The sequence below is a fragment of the Heteronotia binoei genome, chromosome 11 (genome assembly GCF_032191835.1).
Source record: "Heteronotia binoei isolate CCM8104 ecotype False Entrance Well chromosome 11, APGP_CSIRO_Hbin_v1, whole genome shotgun sequence".
Classification (NCBI taxonomy): domain Eukaryota; kingdom Metazoa; phylum Chordata; class Lepidosauria; order Squamata; family Gekkonidae; genus Heteronotia; species Heteronotia binoei.
The window spans coordinates 43,886,441-43,899,721 of NC_083233.1; the positions used below are offsets into that span (position 1 = coordinate 43,886,441).

Below are 13,281 nucleotides of genomic sequence, written 5' to 3' on the forward strand. Positions count from 1 at the left end.
CTCCGCCCCCCCCCCCTCCCCGCCCCATAACACAGCCTTGGTTGAGACTGTACCCTTCTGTAGATATTCATTGTCAGTCATTATATACACAAAGTTCACTCTCTCACTCTTAAGGGCTGACAGCACATAATTGGAACCACCTTGGTGACAAGCAGTCGGCTGGCTGCCTCATCTACTCCTGTAGCAGAGAGGTCTTTCCTTCTATCACTACCTTTCCCCACTTCCCTTTTTGCAAATGCGCTCACATGTAACAATTTATCCAGAAACGAGTCCAGCAGCACCATAGAGATCAACAAGACTTTGGGGGTATGAGCTTTTGAGAGTCAAAGTTCTCTTCATCAAATATGAGTTGGAATGGAATTCTGAGTCTTTAAGTCCCAGTCAGAAGGTTGGAGGGATGTTGCAAAAGAGGAACTCAGAATGCAGAGGTACAATATGAACTGGAGGCAGAAAATTAGCATCTGTAGTGTGTTAAGAATCCTGTGTCCCTATTCTTCCCTGTGGGATCTACTGTTCTGAACTTGTGGACAAACTCAAACTGAGCAATCCCCCAATGTAATCTCACATTGGAGCCTCTCTGTTTGAACACTGCCACTTTTAGGTCAGCAATGGAACAACCTAGAAGATTAAAATGTTCTCCCATTGGTTTGTGAGTGCTGTGGCTTTTTAATGACAGATTTAGAGGTGTGCATTTTTTAAAAATGGTATTTTTTGGTTCAGGTCTACTGGACCTGAAAACATTTCAATATTTCAGAAAAATCCCAGATCCTAATACTGGTACAGTGTTTGGATTCAGGATTAGTTGGAAATCCTGATTCTTTTTGGGTCCAATAGAACTTAAAAAAATAATATTGGAATTTTTTAAAGCCAGTCCAAATCCTGGGGCTGACTTTCTCTCCCACAGCCTAGTTTAAACAGGAAAAGCCAGTTCCAGGATCTGCATGCTGAGGGGAAGATTGCTCCAAGGCATGCAGATCCTAGCTTGGGCAGCTTCTCCTGCAGCATGGTTTACACAGTGCTGCAGAAAGAGCTAGACCCAGGATCTGCATGCCATAGGGAGATCACTCCCCCAAGGTACACATATCCTGGTTGGGACAGCTTTTCCTGAAGCATGGTCTAAACCCTGATGCAGAAGAAACTCCACCCAGGATCTGCAAGCCTTGGAGAAATTGCTCCCTCAAGCACACAGATCTTGGTTTGTACAGCTTCTCCTGTAGTCCTGTTTAAACTGGGCTGCAGAAAAAGCCAGCTTCTCAATCTGTGTACCATGGGGAGATCGCTCTCTGAGGCACATAGATTCTGGCTGAGATGGCTTTGTATACAACCTGGTTTAAACCAGGCTGCACAAGAAACCAGCCCAAGCCAAGCCAGTGGAAACAGTCTGCTCCCCCCCCCCCTGGTTTTCCCAAGAAAACCCAGATACATATGGGAAGCCAAAACATACCCGAAAAATACTGATAAGGTGTTTTTCAGGCATATTTTTAGGTATATGGTGTGTTTTGAATGATGGCTGGACACATGTAGATATGTTTGGTGATAGGTAGGTTTCTATGCTACCATTATGTATTTTGTACAGTGATGTCTAGAAAATGTACTTCTTGTGTGGACTGGTTCATGGTCATGTTGATGGTGGGGTAGAAAGTCTCTAAGCTGCTACTGAATCTTATCTAATTGTTCTAAGTGCAGACCAACATGGCTACCCACTGAAACACTTATCTAGCATCTTTACTAAAAGTTCTAGTATTACAGCACTGCTTCACAGGTTACCAAGTTTAGTGTCTACTATAACATGCACCCACAGCTACAAAAAGTACTTTTCAAAAAAATTTACACCCCATCCCTACAGTGTATGTCCCATCACTCCTGCCTTTATCCAGAGAGTATCCACTGAACTGTGCTTTGAATGTAACTTATTAAGACTGCAACCCTGATGACAAAGGTTGCGACCCAGTCAAACATTACTAGAGGGTGAAAGATTTCTGTTTACAGGAATTCAAATATACCCCCTGAAATGCTTGCGGGGGGGGGGGGGGAGAAAGTCACACTCCATGTGCTGAAATCCTTACATCCTTTAAAATGGTCAGCTGGATCCAAGTCATGGATGTGACAAAGCCTTCATGAAATGAATGGCTCTTGGTCCTAAGAAGCCTGTTTAGAAGAGGAACAATGGGAACAAAATCAAGAGTTCCTTCAAGATTAAAGCATTTATTAATAAAATGAAACATCATATTTTGCACTTGTTAAAAGTAACCCAGGGGGCTTAGATTTCCCCTCTTTTCAAGGGGACCAAAGCTGGGTCAACACTTTGGCCCCCTTTTAATACTTACTCCTTCCAGGCTTGCGAACTTCCTTCATTACTTTGATTTTGATAACTTCGTTGTTCCCTTCAAACATACTGGGTGTGATTTTCACCAAATTTGGCACAGTTCCTGATGAAGACTCTGCCGTTAGTTTTTGGTCCTCTGCAGGCATGCCATAATTTAAGGGTCCCCGAACAAGGGAGTTGGTGACAGGTCTATGGTCCAACCCATCCTCTCCAATGCAATTCAGTTCATTGGGCAGGGAATCCACATCATTTGGCAGATCATCATCCACTAGAGCAACAGAAGATGGTGGAACCTGGTGCGTCAGCAGCCCATCTACCTGCTTTTCCAGCAACTGGAAGTTTTCTACTTTCTTCTCATCGGTGCTATCTTGGACCATATTGCTGTTGGCATCTGAAAGGAACAAAGGTTTTGCATTTAGCTCTAACACAGGTGTTTAAAAAAACAGAAAAGCTAGCCATAGGTCACCAACAAAGAGGTTCAAAACCACCTTCTAGAAACTGGACCATTGAAATATATCCCAGATCTCCTTTTAGTGGAAAGCCTCAAAATGGTCATTTACAAAACTGGCTAGGCTCTACTTCTATAGTGCATTTAAAGTGAAGTGTACTTCGTACTTAATTTAACTTCACAGCAACCTAATGCGTGTTTGACATATGGGAGAACAGACTTAAACTGCTAGTCATTTCCCTGAGGTCTCCCAAAGAGTTTGCAGTGGAGCTGAGATATAAACTTAGCTCTCTCAGGTTCATTTCCAAGAAGTATATAAATTGGACTACACAAAAGGAGCAGTACTAAGAGCTACTCTTCAGCTTATGGAGAAATCACAAGCTGAATGACACTCTAACAATTACTGCCTTTTATGTCACCAGAGCACTCCATACACAAAGAAAATAGCTGCACTTCTCACCATCAGCCTCCACTGTAATAACGTTCTTCCATTTTTATGATGCAGTATTTAGAAGAAAGGCAGAGCTTAAGAATACCTATCCAAAAGAAAGGTCAAAGGAAAGGGAAAACACCCAAATGCATCGGGGGGGGGGGGGGGCAGAATGTAACTGACAGCCTTCAATATCTAGAAGGCAACCATAAAAAAGGAGGAAAGAATATCTGCCCAGGGACAGAAACAGGAGTAGCCACAGATCACCAGCTACCACAAAAAGAGAGAAAGAAAACAGTGACTCAATGCCTAGAAAGGTATACAATGAGTAGAAGTTATGGCCCCGGGAAACTCAATAGGGGACATTAAAGTCACAATATCAGCAAAGGAATCTCTTCCTAGTGATTCAATGTGTACTACTCTCTGCCCTGTAGGGAACTTGGGACTGCAGATTAGAATGACTGTTAACTTAATTCTCTATCACTCCCTCTTTCTCAGTGTAAAATTACCCCTCTTTTGCACTTCCTCTATCACTCCCTCTTTCTCAGTGTAAAATTACCCCTCTTTTGCACTTCCTCTATATGTGGCTCTGCCTCCTGCATACAAAAGCTACTTCACATACAGGTCAAAATTTTGCATGAACACCTTAAAGCATAATATGCCTCATGACAAAAAAGCATTTATCATACAAATACACAAAGCGGGCTGGGACTGGCTAGAGCCCCCTGCCAGACGTATACACAGTGGCAAATGTGAGTTTGCAGACACAGAATGCACAAAGCAGCTCAAAGAGGCACAGGAAATTCAGGGAGAGAAGCCACAAGGACATGAAGAAAAAGTCAACTAGCCAGCAATACAACAGAGTTGCAATTCTGAAATACCTTTGTAGGCTGGCAAAGCTTTGAGGTTGGGGGTGGATGGGGATCCTACAGCCAACGGAGGTCCCTTTCCACCCACATGATTGGCTATCACCGGCGGTGACTGGGGTCGTCTCAACAGTGGGGACATGCTACGCCGCCTTTTCAGAGAGGCAGGAGTGTTGGGCTCTCCTGGACGCTTGATTTTGTTCTGAGGCCCAGCAACAAATTCATCTGCTTCATCAATCATCATTCCCTGGGGAAAAAATAAACAGCATCCCATAAGACTGCATAGCACATTTTTTATCATTTTCCTGACACCCCCCAACCCCACTGGGAGAAGCAATTCCACTTGCTGCACAATCACCAGAAACTGCCAAATGAAGTGATTCAGCCAATCACAGTAGAAAATAAAGTTGATGGTGCCTACCTTCTTATCCTGCTTGAAAGGGTTACCAAAAGTATGAAGCCTTTTCGGTTGGTCTGGGTCAATTTCCCGAAGTGGAGAGGGCATCATCTTCAGATATTCCTGGTAGTTCCCCATCTGAGCCACAGGAACACTGTGAAGGCAATCTATAACAATTGCAAAAAAAGGTGATGTTCAAAACAGAAATTCAACCTTCTTTCTTATTTAACATTTCAAAAATTCAATACTCTATATGAACTGTCTTTCCCCCCCTTGAGGCAGGAAGCCAAACCTCCTTTTACTGTTCTGATCAACCCCACCCATCTCGAGAGGTATGATCACATTATGAGGTACAATAGGCCTTGCCAGATGTAAAGCCAAATATTTTGACAGCCTAAGCTCTAGTTTGTTTAGAAGATTTCTCAAAGACTCAGAAAAGTCTGGAGTCTATGTAACCGCATTGGTTACAAACTGCCTATCCTGAAGTACCAACAGTTAATTTTTATTTATTTTATTTATTCATTTATACCCTGCCTTTCTCCACAATGAGGACCCAAAGCATCTTACACCATTTTCCACTCCTCCACTTTATCCTCATAACAAACTCATGAGGTAGCAAACGATGAGTGTGTAACTAGCCCAATGTCACCCAGTGGGCTTTCACAGAGTAATGATTAGAACCTGGGTCTCCCAAATCTTAGCCCAACACTAACTATTACATCATACTCTCCAAACAATGTTGCACTAAAAACATCTTTCCCTATATGCTTTATTGTGCAAAATGTTAATAGGAAGGGTATGCTTAAAGCCCACATTTTCTTCTGCATACAGTACAGTTATGAGGATGACAGTTCTCTCACTTTATATGAGCCACCTTTAAAAATCTTAGTAAATGCAGTACAAGAGAGCAAAAATATAGAGGGTCCAAGACAAAGCAATGAGTTTATAGCAAAACAGGCCTCTCTAACTGCAGTTCCCCAAATCAAGACAACTAACAAAAGAGGGATATGTGGTACCTTTCCTTGGAGATACAAGGAAGAGTAAATGTGCAGCTTAGAACACCTGAGGTAGTTTAGGTATAGCACACGTTACTTCATGATAACCGTTTCCAAGATTTGTCAGATTCCACCCGAAGAGACCCAAATTCATATCTCATTTCAGTCATTCCAAGATTAATAAAGCAAGCACTAACCTTCATCCTGGCCCAGAATAAGTTTGTGTGTTTTCAGCAAGTTAGTCCTCATTCTGGTCAACTGGTCTAAAAGATTGCGACGAGGAATATCATAAGCATTTCGGTATGCCTGAGGCTTCAGATCCTGTTTTTTGGCAAACAACAGAATTTTGATTAATCCAGCCACCACCTAAAGCACTCTTAACATTTTACTGCTGTTCAATAATCTGGCTTTCTATATAAGCCACACAGTTTTGCCTGCCAGCTTCACATGACTGATCAGTACTGGTGGTTTCAAACAATTATTCTGCTGTGATTTATGGATTCATTTAAAAAAAGATAGTAATTGTAAATTCTATAATGCCCCTTGATAATTGAGTAACTGAACATCTACACAAAAATTCCAATAAAGTTCTGTCATCAGAAAACAAAGCTGAGCTGGCATTGTTGCCCAAAACTGAATATAGTGTCAGCTGTTAAGAGGTAACACTGGAGCATGACATGAGCATCTGGTTTGAAACTGGTCTTTGCAAAGGAAACACAAGCTGAACCTAATCTTGCCTTTCAAACATCTTGTGCTTTTCTCTATTCTTTGTTAGCTCAAGGATAAGACAGGTCTAACACTCCATAGTTCAGATGCAACAAACCATGTTTTATTATGCGAACAAAAGCAAGGATCCACAAGCTCACATTCTCTATTCTTTCTCTCTCACATTTGCTGATCTAACTAAGGAACTTCCATTCCTTTGGCAAATAAGTTTATTATGGCATCTGAACTACAAACTATAGCTTGCTTTTTCCTTACAGACCAGGATTATAAACTCTGATATGGCTTAGAATTCTGGACAGGGAAGAGAACATTATCATTTGTGGCTCTGACAAAATATGGCTTACTGTAAAAAGCAGAATTCTTTACATCATCATGTATAGGGGAAGAAAGAATTCACACCTAGCGAGTTTCCAGGTTCATTCACATAACAAGCCATGTCTGAACCATGTCTAATGGTAGACAATCTGAACTATGGCTTATGGTAGAACTACAGAGAAATCCTTTCATGTCTATCTGTACTTCTACAGGATCCAAGTTAAGAAAAATAAAGTTATGAAAAAAAACACCATGAACTTACCTTATTTAACAATCCTATATGGAAGCCAGCAAATTCCTTAACATTCATTTCAGGTAGCCTCAGTGGAGAGTCACCTGAGATACCTTGAAGCAGTTGTTTGAAATCCCGGCTTTGAATCAGGGAGAGGCCACTGGAGTGATTTTTCACTTTAATGCCCGTCTCTTGTGGTGCTTTCTTACCCACTGACCCTATTATCCGTTCCGATTCTATTTTTGTCTACAACAGAACCATACAGCACATTAAGGGAAGCAAATGTCACTGGAGATGGCTCTCAAACACAACAATTCCTACTACATCCAAAGGCAGCCATGGCCTGTCTCCTCTCTACATGATGATCTAAGATCAGGTAATGCTTGTTACAAGACTTGCTAAGTATCTGAGGCAAAGCGCTAGAGAATTTTGTATTACATAGATAAGCAGCATTAGCTTTCAAATTACACAGGATGGTTTCACAAGTAACCTTAAAAGTCTAAAATGAGTCACAATCAAACTGTTAATTTAGCAAGCTAATCCATGAAGCTTTTCCCATGTTGTTTAAAGGCACCAGAAATACAAAGCAGTGAGCTAGCATTTCTGGAAATGGCCACAAATCTCTTCATGAAAAAGACAGTCAGTATTTATCTAGAACAGGGGCAACGTTAATCCATAAACTTTAATGCAATGGAGTCCCACCTTGCTATCTGTCTAGCTGTGGTTAGTTATATTTGCATGCTGTTCTGGGAAAGATCTGTAACAATGAATAGGAATTAGACTACTGTGGTGTAAGTGGATTTGAGCTTCACAACCAGAGTCAGGAGTCAAAGAATGGTGTAACAAGCATTCCTGAAGCCTAGCAGAATTTCAAAATCATACTATGATGTGGCATAGGACACTATAGCCTGGAGCAATGAAAGAGTCAAAGATTCTACTAGACATGTCTTATGTAGCTCTAGTGTTTAAACTAATAGTCATTAAAACAACTTGCGGGTTGGTTGTTCACTTAACTAGAAGTGGTACAATTTACAATGCTTGTATTAACTTATATCCATATGTTAATCTACTTGTAATGTCTAAAATGCAAACAAAGACTATGGCACTTGTCTACAGCTGAAAAGGTAGCCTAGAATTTCTGTATGCCGGTTCAACAATTAATTTTGACCTGGAACTTGGTATTTTTCATAAGCCAGTTCCATAAGAGGCATATGAACCACTGCAGCACAAGCAGTATTAACATACTTTGTTAACACCAGCCATTATTAGGCATAATAGATGGCATCTGGATGGCTTGATACACCAAAACGTGTAAGAACATTTCCCAGAGAAATTTAAGGACTGTAATCCATTGTAATTAATGAGACTCGAGTACTTAAGCCCCAACCACTTCAGCAGGACCTACAGATGTGTAGCTTTCTACTGACTGTGTGTCTTGGCTTCATATTCTTTCCATTCTGCTACTTGTTCTTTAGACATCATTTCAAGGATTTTCTCTCCAGGGAAAAGCTTCAGTGTTCTAAAATTCCAGTAGCATCCAGAGTTAGCAAAATAAGGGGAATACTGCCCCTTTGAAAAATGGCACAGCTGGTATACTACTTCTGACAATGCACAGCCAGAGGCTAGGAGTTCAATGTATAATGTCCTGGTATTCTTTATAACCACCACTGGAGAGCCAATGTGGTATAGCGGCTACAGTGTCAGACTAGAATTTGGGAGTTTCCAGGTTCAAATCTTCACTCTACCATAGCCTGCAGGGTGAACTTCAACCAGCAACATTCTCCCAGCCTAACCTATTTCACAGAGTTGTTGAGAATAAAATGGAGAGGAGAACAATGTACATTATTTTGTGTCTTCCCCCATTAGGGATTAAGGTGAGGAATCTGACTTGGGGGGGTATATGCTCTCTCTGGAATGACAATTTATATAAAACCTTTATATCTTCAACTACCAGTGCCATAATTTAGTAGCTACCACTATTTTAGTCACTGCCAAAATTTATTCTGACTCTGTAGACCACAGAATTCAAACTACTGGTAAAACCAGTTGTACCAAACTAAAAACCCAGCACGCAAGCAACAGGGAGATGGATCTTTGCCCTTTGCCACTAACTGTCTAGGGACCCCAACACCAACAGAAATGCAGTTAAGATGTGATCTGTCTCACAAAATAAAAGAGAGAGAGAGAGAAAAAAGATGACATTCCTTACTCCATTTGAGTTATAAAACCAGAGCAACACACACTAAAAATCATCAATGTACTTCTAATGGCAAAGGTTTTGTCGATACTACCTGTTGGCTGAGTTTTTTAAGGTAAGAGATAACACTGTAACTAAGTCCACAATCTAAATTATCTGATATCAGATTTGGAGCTCCCATCATCCTTAGGGCTTTCTTTAATGGCTATAAGGAAAACAAAATACACAAGAGTAAGAAGAGAATCTTTTGTTTGTTTTTCAAAAAGAGGTTTTTTTAAAAAATAAAAGGGTCTCACAGATTAGCGTACATGAAGCTAGGGCAATAGCAGAATTGATGCTCCAGCTTTCCACTTTTGGAAACAAGGATTCAGGTAGTGCATCTAGCAGTTTTAGCCAGTTTGCAGAGGGCACTGGACCACATAATCAGCATGGCACCATGCAGTGTGGCACCGCCAGCTGTGTCTTCACAAAGACTAGAGACCCTTATTGCCGGGATGATGCAAGTCCATACTGTGGCATCTTGCCCAAGTGACGCCAGTAATTTATGCTGCTCCCACCCCAGTGCACCTCCCCCCAGTGCTGTCATCCAGGAGTGCTAGGCAGTTGCCCATATTACTAATAGACAGCACAGAGATCTGCAATTACTTAGCCCAACCAGAAGGAGGGAAGCACCAGACTTGTGCTAGACAGCAACTCCAAAGAACTGTTAAGGAGGATCCAGCAAAGTCATTCCAAGCTGCAAGCATTAAGGACTTCTGAATCCTGGCATGTGAATTATTTTGTTTGGAACAGAGCACACACAAAAATTGTTATGCCAAAGACTATTAATCACCAATCCATTTAGGCTTATCAAACAAGAAGAAATACATACCAGTAAGTAGTAGGGAGGCATTGTTTTTAAGTAGTTGTCCAAAGCCTGACGCCACTTCAGATTTGGCTTAAGTTTGTGAACTTTAAACAAGTCATCTGCAAAAAGGAAACACAAGTAAAATCACAAAACAGACACATTATTTCAATTCAATAACCCACCTACATCTTGCTCCATATCAACTGAGATCCAAAGAGGATTTAATTTCCGAGGGCAGTTGTCCCTTTGGACTTCCTTGGTTTCTTCCAGAGCCAACTAACAAGACTGTAGTAGCCATCTAAGAATCCCAAATCATAATAGACCAAAATCTTTACCATAGCTATCACAAATTGTAATGAAGGGAAGCAGCATTACTTTTGCTTGCAACCTAGAAAGTCCTGGATAGTTGGGCTTACCTCATCTTACACATTGGCTCCTTTGTTAAGGAGTGGAACAATTGCAAAAAAGATTTTTATGTTTATTTCATTTATATCCCACCATTCTCCCAATGGGAACCCAAGGCAGCCAGAAGATCCAGTGAAAACAACAGAAAACAGGTGACTACAGTATGCAGCATGAGTGTTGTAAGTAAATTAATTTTAAGGGGTTTTTTTAAGATGCAAAATGCCTTAAAGACTCTTAACAGCATAAAAGCTACCAAATGACTGAAGTTAAAATCAAGCAGGACACCTTGTGTTATCTTTCAGACAGAGCAGACAAAAAACTCCATATGGTTCGCTATAAAAGAATCCAGAGATACAAAACAGTCAAGGCTCTTTGTAATGGGCCAAATTATATCATACACATTTCATGGACTTCCACACGCAAACAGCAACAGACTATCTGGATCAGAATTCAGTGGATTGCACTAGCCTAAGTCACAGTACAACCAGCTGTTATTATCATCTCTGGGCAGCAAACTCATGTTCATTATTTCATAATGCATGCTACTTTTTCATAATATAGTAATACCTACATGTCAGAATAGGAAAAAACAGTGTACTGAGCGTAGAAATTACCTACAGGAAATATGTGAAGAGTTGCAACATGCTGACAAAACAGGATCTGGTAAACAAGGAAGGCCTGAACAGATAAACCCAGAACTTCTGGAAATGAAAGGATTTGTTTTATGGTGATTTATGAAGGGATTTCTACCCCTCCTTTCTGTGAAAGGGGACTTGAGACACCTTTCTGTTTGATAGTGAAGGAAACCCCCATGGCTAGTAATAACTGGCCCACAAAAACAGGACACGTTTTCTTCAGTGCATCACAAACTACACTAAGAAAGCAGGAAGTCTGAAGCAACCGTGTGCAGAGAGATGGGGAGAGAAAGAGAGAGATAAAGAGGACTCCTCTCCTGCTATTAAAACTCACAATTAAAGAGCCATCAGATGGCACAATACTTTGGGTGGAAACAGAAGATAAGATGGCAAGCTAGGCAAGTTCTTTTTGTGTCCAAAATACACTAGGGAAAAAATCCTCAAACTAAGTTCTCCCCAAGGAAGCAATTGAGTTGAGAGGGATTAACATTTCAGGAAGATGCCCCAAAAGCAAGTGCGTGGGGCTGCATACATTCCTCACTGAGAGAAGAAACAGCTCAAGACATGTGGGCTTCTATTTCTCATCTCTGTGTTCACAAAGCAACCTAACTACATGGCCAAGTTTTTTGTATGTGACTCATGTAGTCTGGACTCTCCACCCTGCTGCTTTAAACACCATTAGTTAGCTGGACTGAAAAATGAATGCCTGCAAAAACACACATGTGAAGGAGAGCTTGAGATGCTGATGAGGAATCCAGCTCACATTTTGTTTGTTTCTTGAAAGGAAAGGAGCCGATATAACGCAACCAGCAGATCCTAGTTAAGAGTTTGAAAATCACTTACAAGTACACTTGGCACTTTTGAACTACAAGTCATGGGTGCTAAAAAGTGTAGGAAACAGTTAATGTCTGACAAGGTACATAATAGTCATAGAATGGATTTTAGGACTGAGCCATTACTATGAATTTCAGGTGGAAAATAGGAAAGTATAATCAGAGAATACTAAACACAAGATGCAAGAGCACTGTGTTTGAACAAGACTTCACCACTAAGCAGATCTGTTTCATTTGATGAAACCCACAAGACCTGGTGGCAATCCACATTTAGCATAATGCCCAGTAAGCATGATTTAATATGAAATCAGCTACTGTCTGAGGTACTATGTCTGCCAAGCTACTTGTATAGCACTTCTAACCAGGGCAGTAGAGTTTTGTTTTTAAGAACCCAAACTGCATCTAATTTCAACAAAGCCTCCTTGTACAGCAAGCAAGTTGTATCACAGATAGGGAACTGGAGCCAAACAGTATACAACTTGCCCAAGGTTATTCAGTGGAACTACAGTTAAATATAGGTTTTAACTCAGGCCTGCCCAATCTATACATTCAACAACACTGGCTCTTCGATTAGAAAACTAATGCGCTCTGGAACCAAAACACTTTTATGTGGCATCTTATAGAGTTTTACCAGGATCAAAAGGCAGGGTAAAATAATAAAGAGAACTACATCCACCATATTTAAGGTGCTTATTTCGTACAAAAGGGAGAGGGGAGAGTAGGTGGACCCTCCCCTCCTCCACAGCTATATCATGGTTCTGGTCTGCAGACTTCCTTGTCCCCTGCACACCTTTTGAAACTCATCCCACATTCTAAAAACTAAGCAAAAAACCCCCAAAACCAACAGGGGCTGCTGCAGGAATACGCAGACACCACATCCTGAAAGAGGGAAAAGAATGGAGGTTGAACCTTACTCCAATTAAGGAAGAAGCTACGAGTCTAGGAGGTGAGCAGCATCAAACATGCACTGGCAGCAGGTGGCTCTCCTCCTCTGCTGCAGAGAAAAAAAGGGAGAGGGGGTGTAAAAATCCTCTTCTCCCAACTTAGCAGGTTGCAACAGTCTTAGAGTCTCCAGTCTCTCATCCCGTTTTTTAAAAAGGCTGGCCAATAAACACCACAGACAACACAGACAGACAGACAGGCTACCTTCTAAACTGTGCCATAAGGCTATGCGTGACTTACCTAACAAAGGAAGGAGAACAGGATAGTTGTAAGGCATCACAAAGAGATTGACACATGTTAGAGTGGTGCTGGCCTTTAAGTATCCAAACGGATGGCCAAGTTCACTGTATTTTGCACTGCTGCTGACAAATACCTAGAAAGAACAAGGGGAAGAAGCAATGTTGATACCGTTAACGGCAACCAATCCAAGGCTGCAAGGTGAAACACAAGCTAAAAATTCAGCAATATAGTTTGTAGAGGTGTCATGTATTATTAAAGTCACACAAGTACTATAAAGCAACATATGGCATGCACAGGACTTAGGTCTGCAAACTGCTGATGCTTTGCATCTTTACCATCCTGCAAGACACTTTCCTCCAGGCCACCAATGGAAAGGATTGATCTCTCATGGGCATTGTATCAGTTAACCCAAAAACCTATACAGATATTGTACTATCTGTAACAAAA

At 41.1% G+C, this 13,281-nt stretch overlaps 1 protein-coding gene across 4 annotated transcripts in view; it reads right to left on the bottom strand.

Moving 5' to 3' along the window:
• Nucleotides 1-13,281, bottom strand: part of LOC132579475 (integrator complex subunit 6-like) — a 33,655-nt gene that overhangs the window by 1,728 nt on the left and 18,646 nt on the right. For 2 of the 4 annotated variants that reach the window (XR_009555973.1, XM_060249856.1), the window contains exons 9-16: nucleotides 12,835-12,967; nucleotides 9,804-9,898; nucleotides 9,027-9,137; nucleotides 6,766-6,981; nucleotides 5,660-5,783; nucleotides 4,492-4,634; nucleotides 4,086-4,317; nucleotides 2,328-2,717 (exon numbers count right to left, since the gene is read on the bottom strand). Coding sequence is in view for 1 of the 4 variants with exons in the window: in XM_060249856.1 (XP_060105839.1) it covers nucleotides 2,328-2,717; nucleotides 4,086-4,317; nucleotides 4,492-4,634; nucleotides 5,660-5,783; nucleotides 6,766-6,981; nucleotides 9,027-9,137; nucleotides 9,804-9,898; nucleotides 12,835-12,967 (1,444 nt within the window). In the remaining 3 variants the exon portion in view is untranslated. Of the gene's footprint in view, nucleotides 1-2,327; nucleotides 2,718-4,085; nucleotides 4,318-4,491; nucleotides 4,635-5,659; nucleotides 5,784-6,765; nucleotides 6,982-9,026; nucleotides 9,138-9,803; nucleotides 9,899-12,566; nucleotides 12,647-12,834; nucleotides 12,968-13,281 lie in introns of those variants that run through there. The other 2 variants (XR_009555974.1, XR_009555975.1) reach the window with 2 other exon arrangements.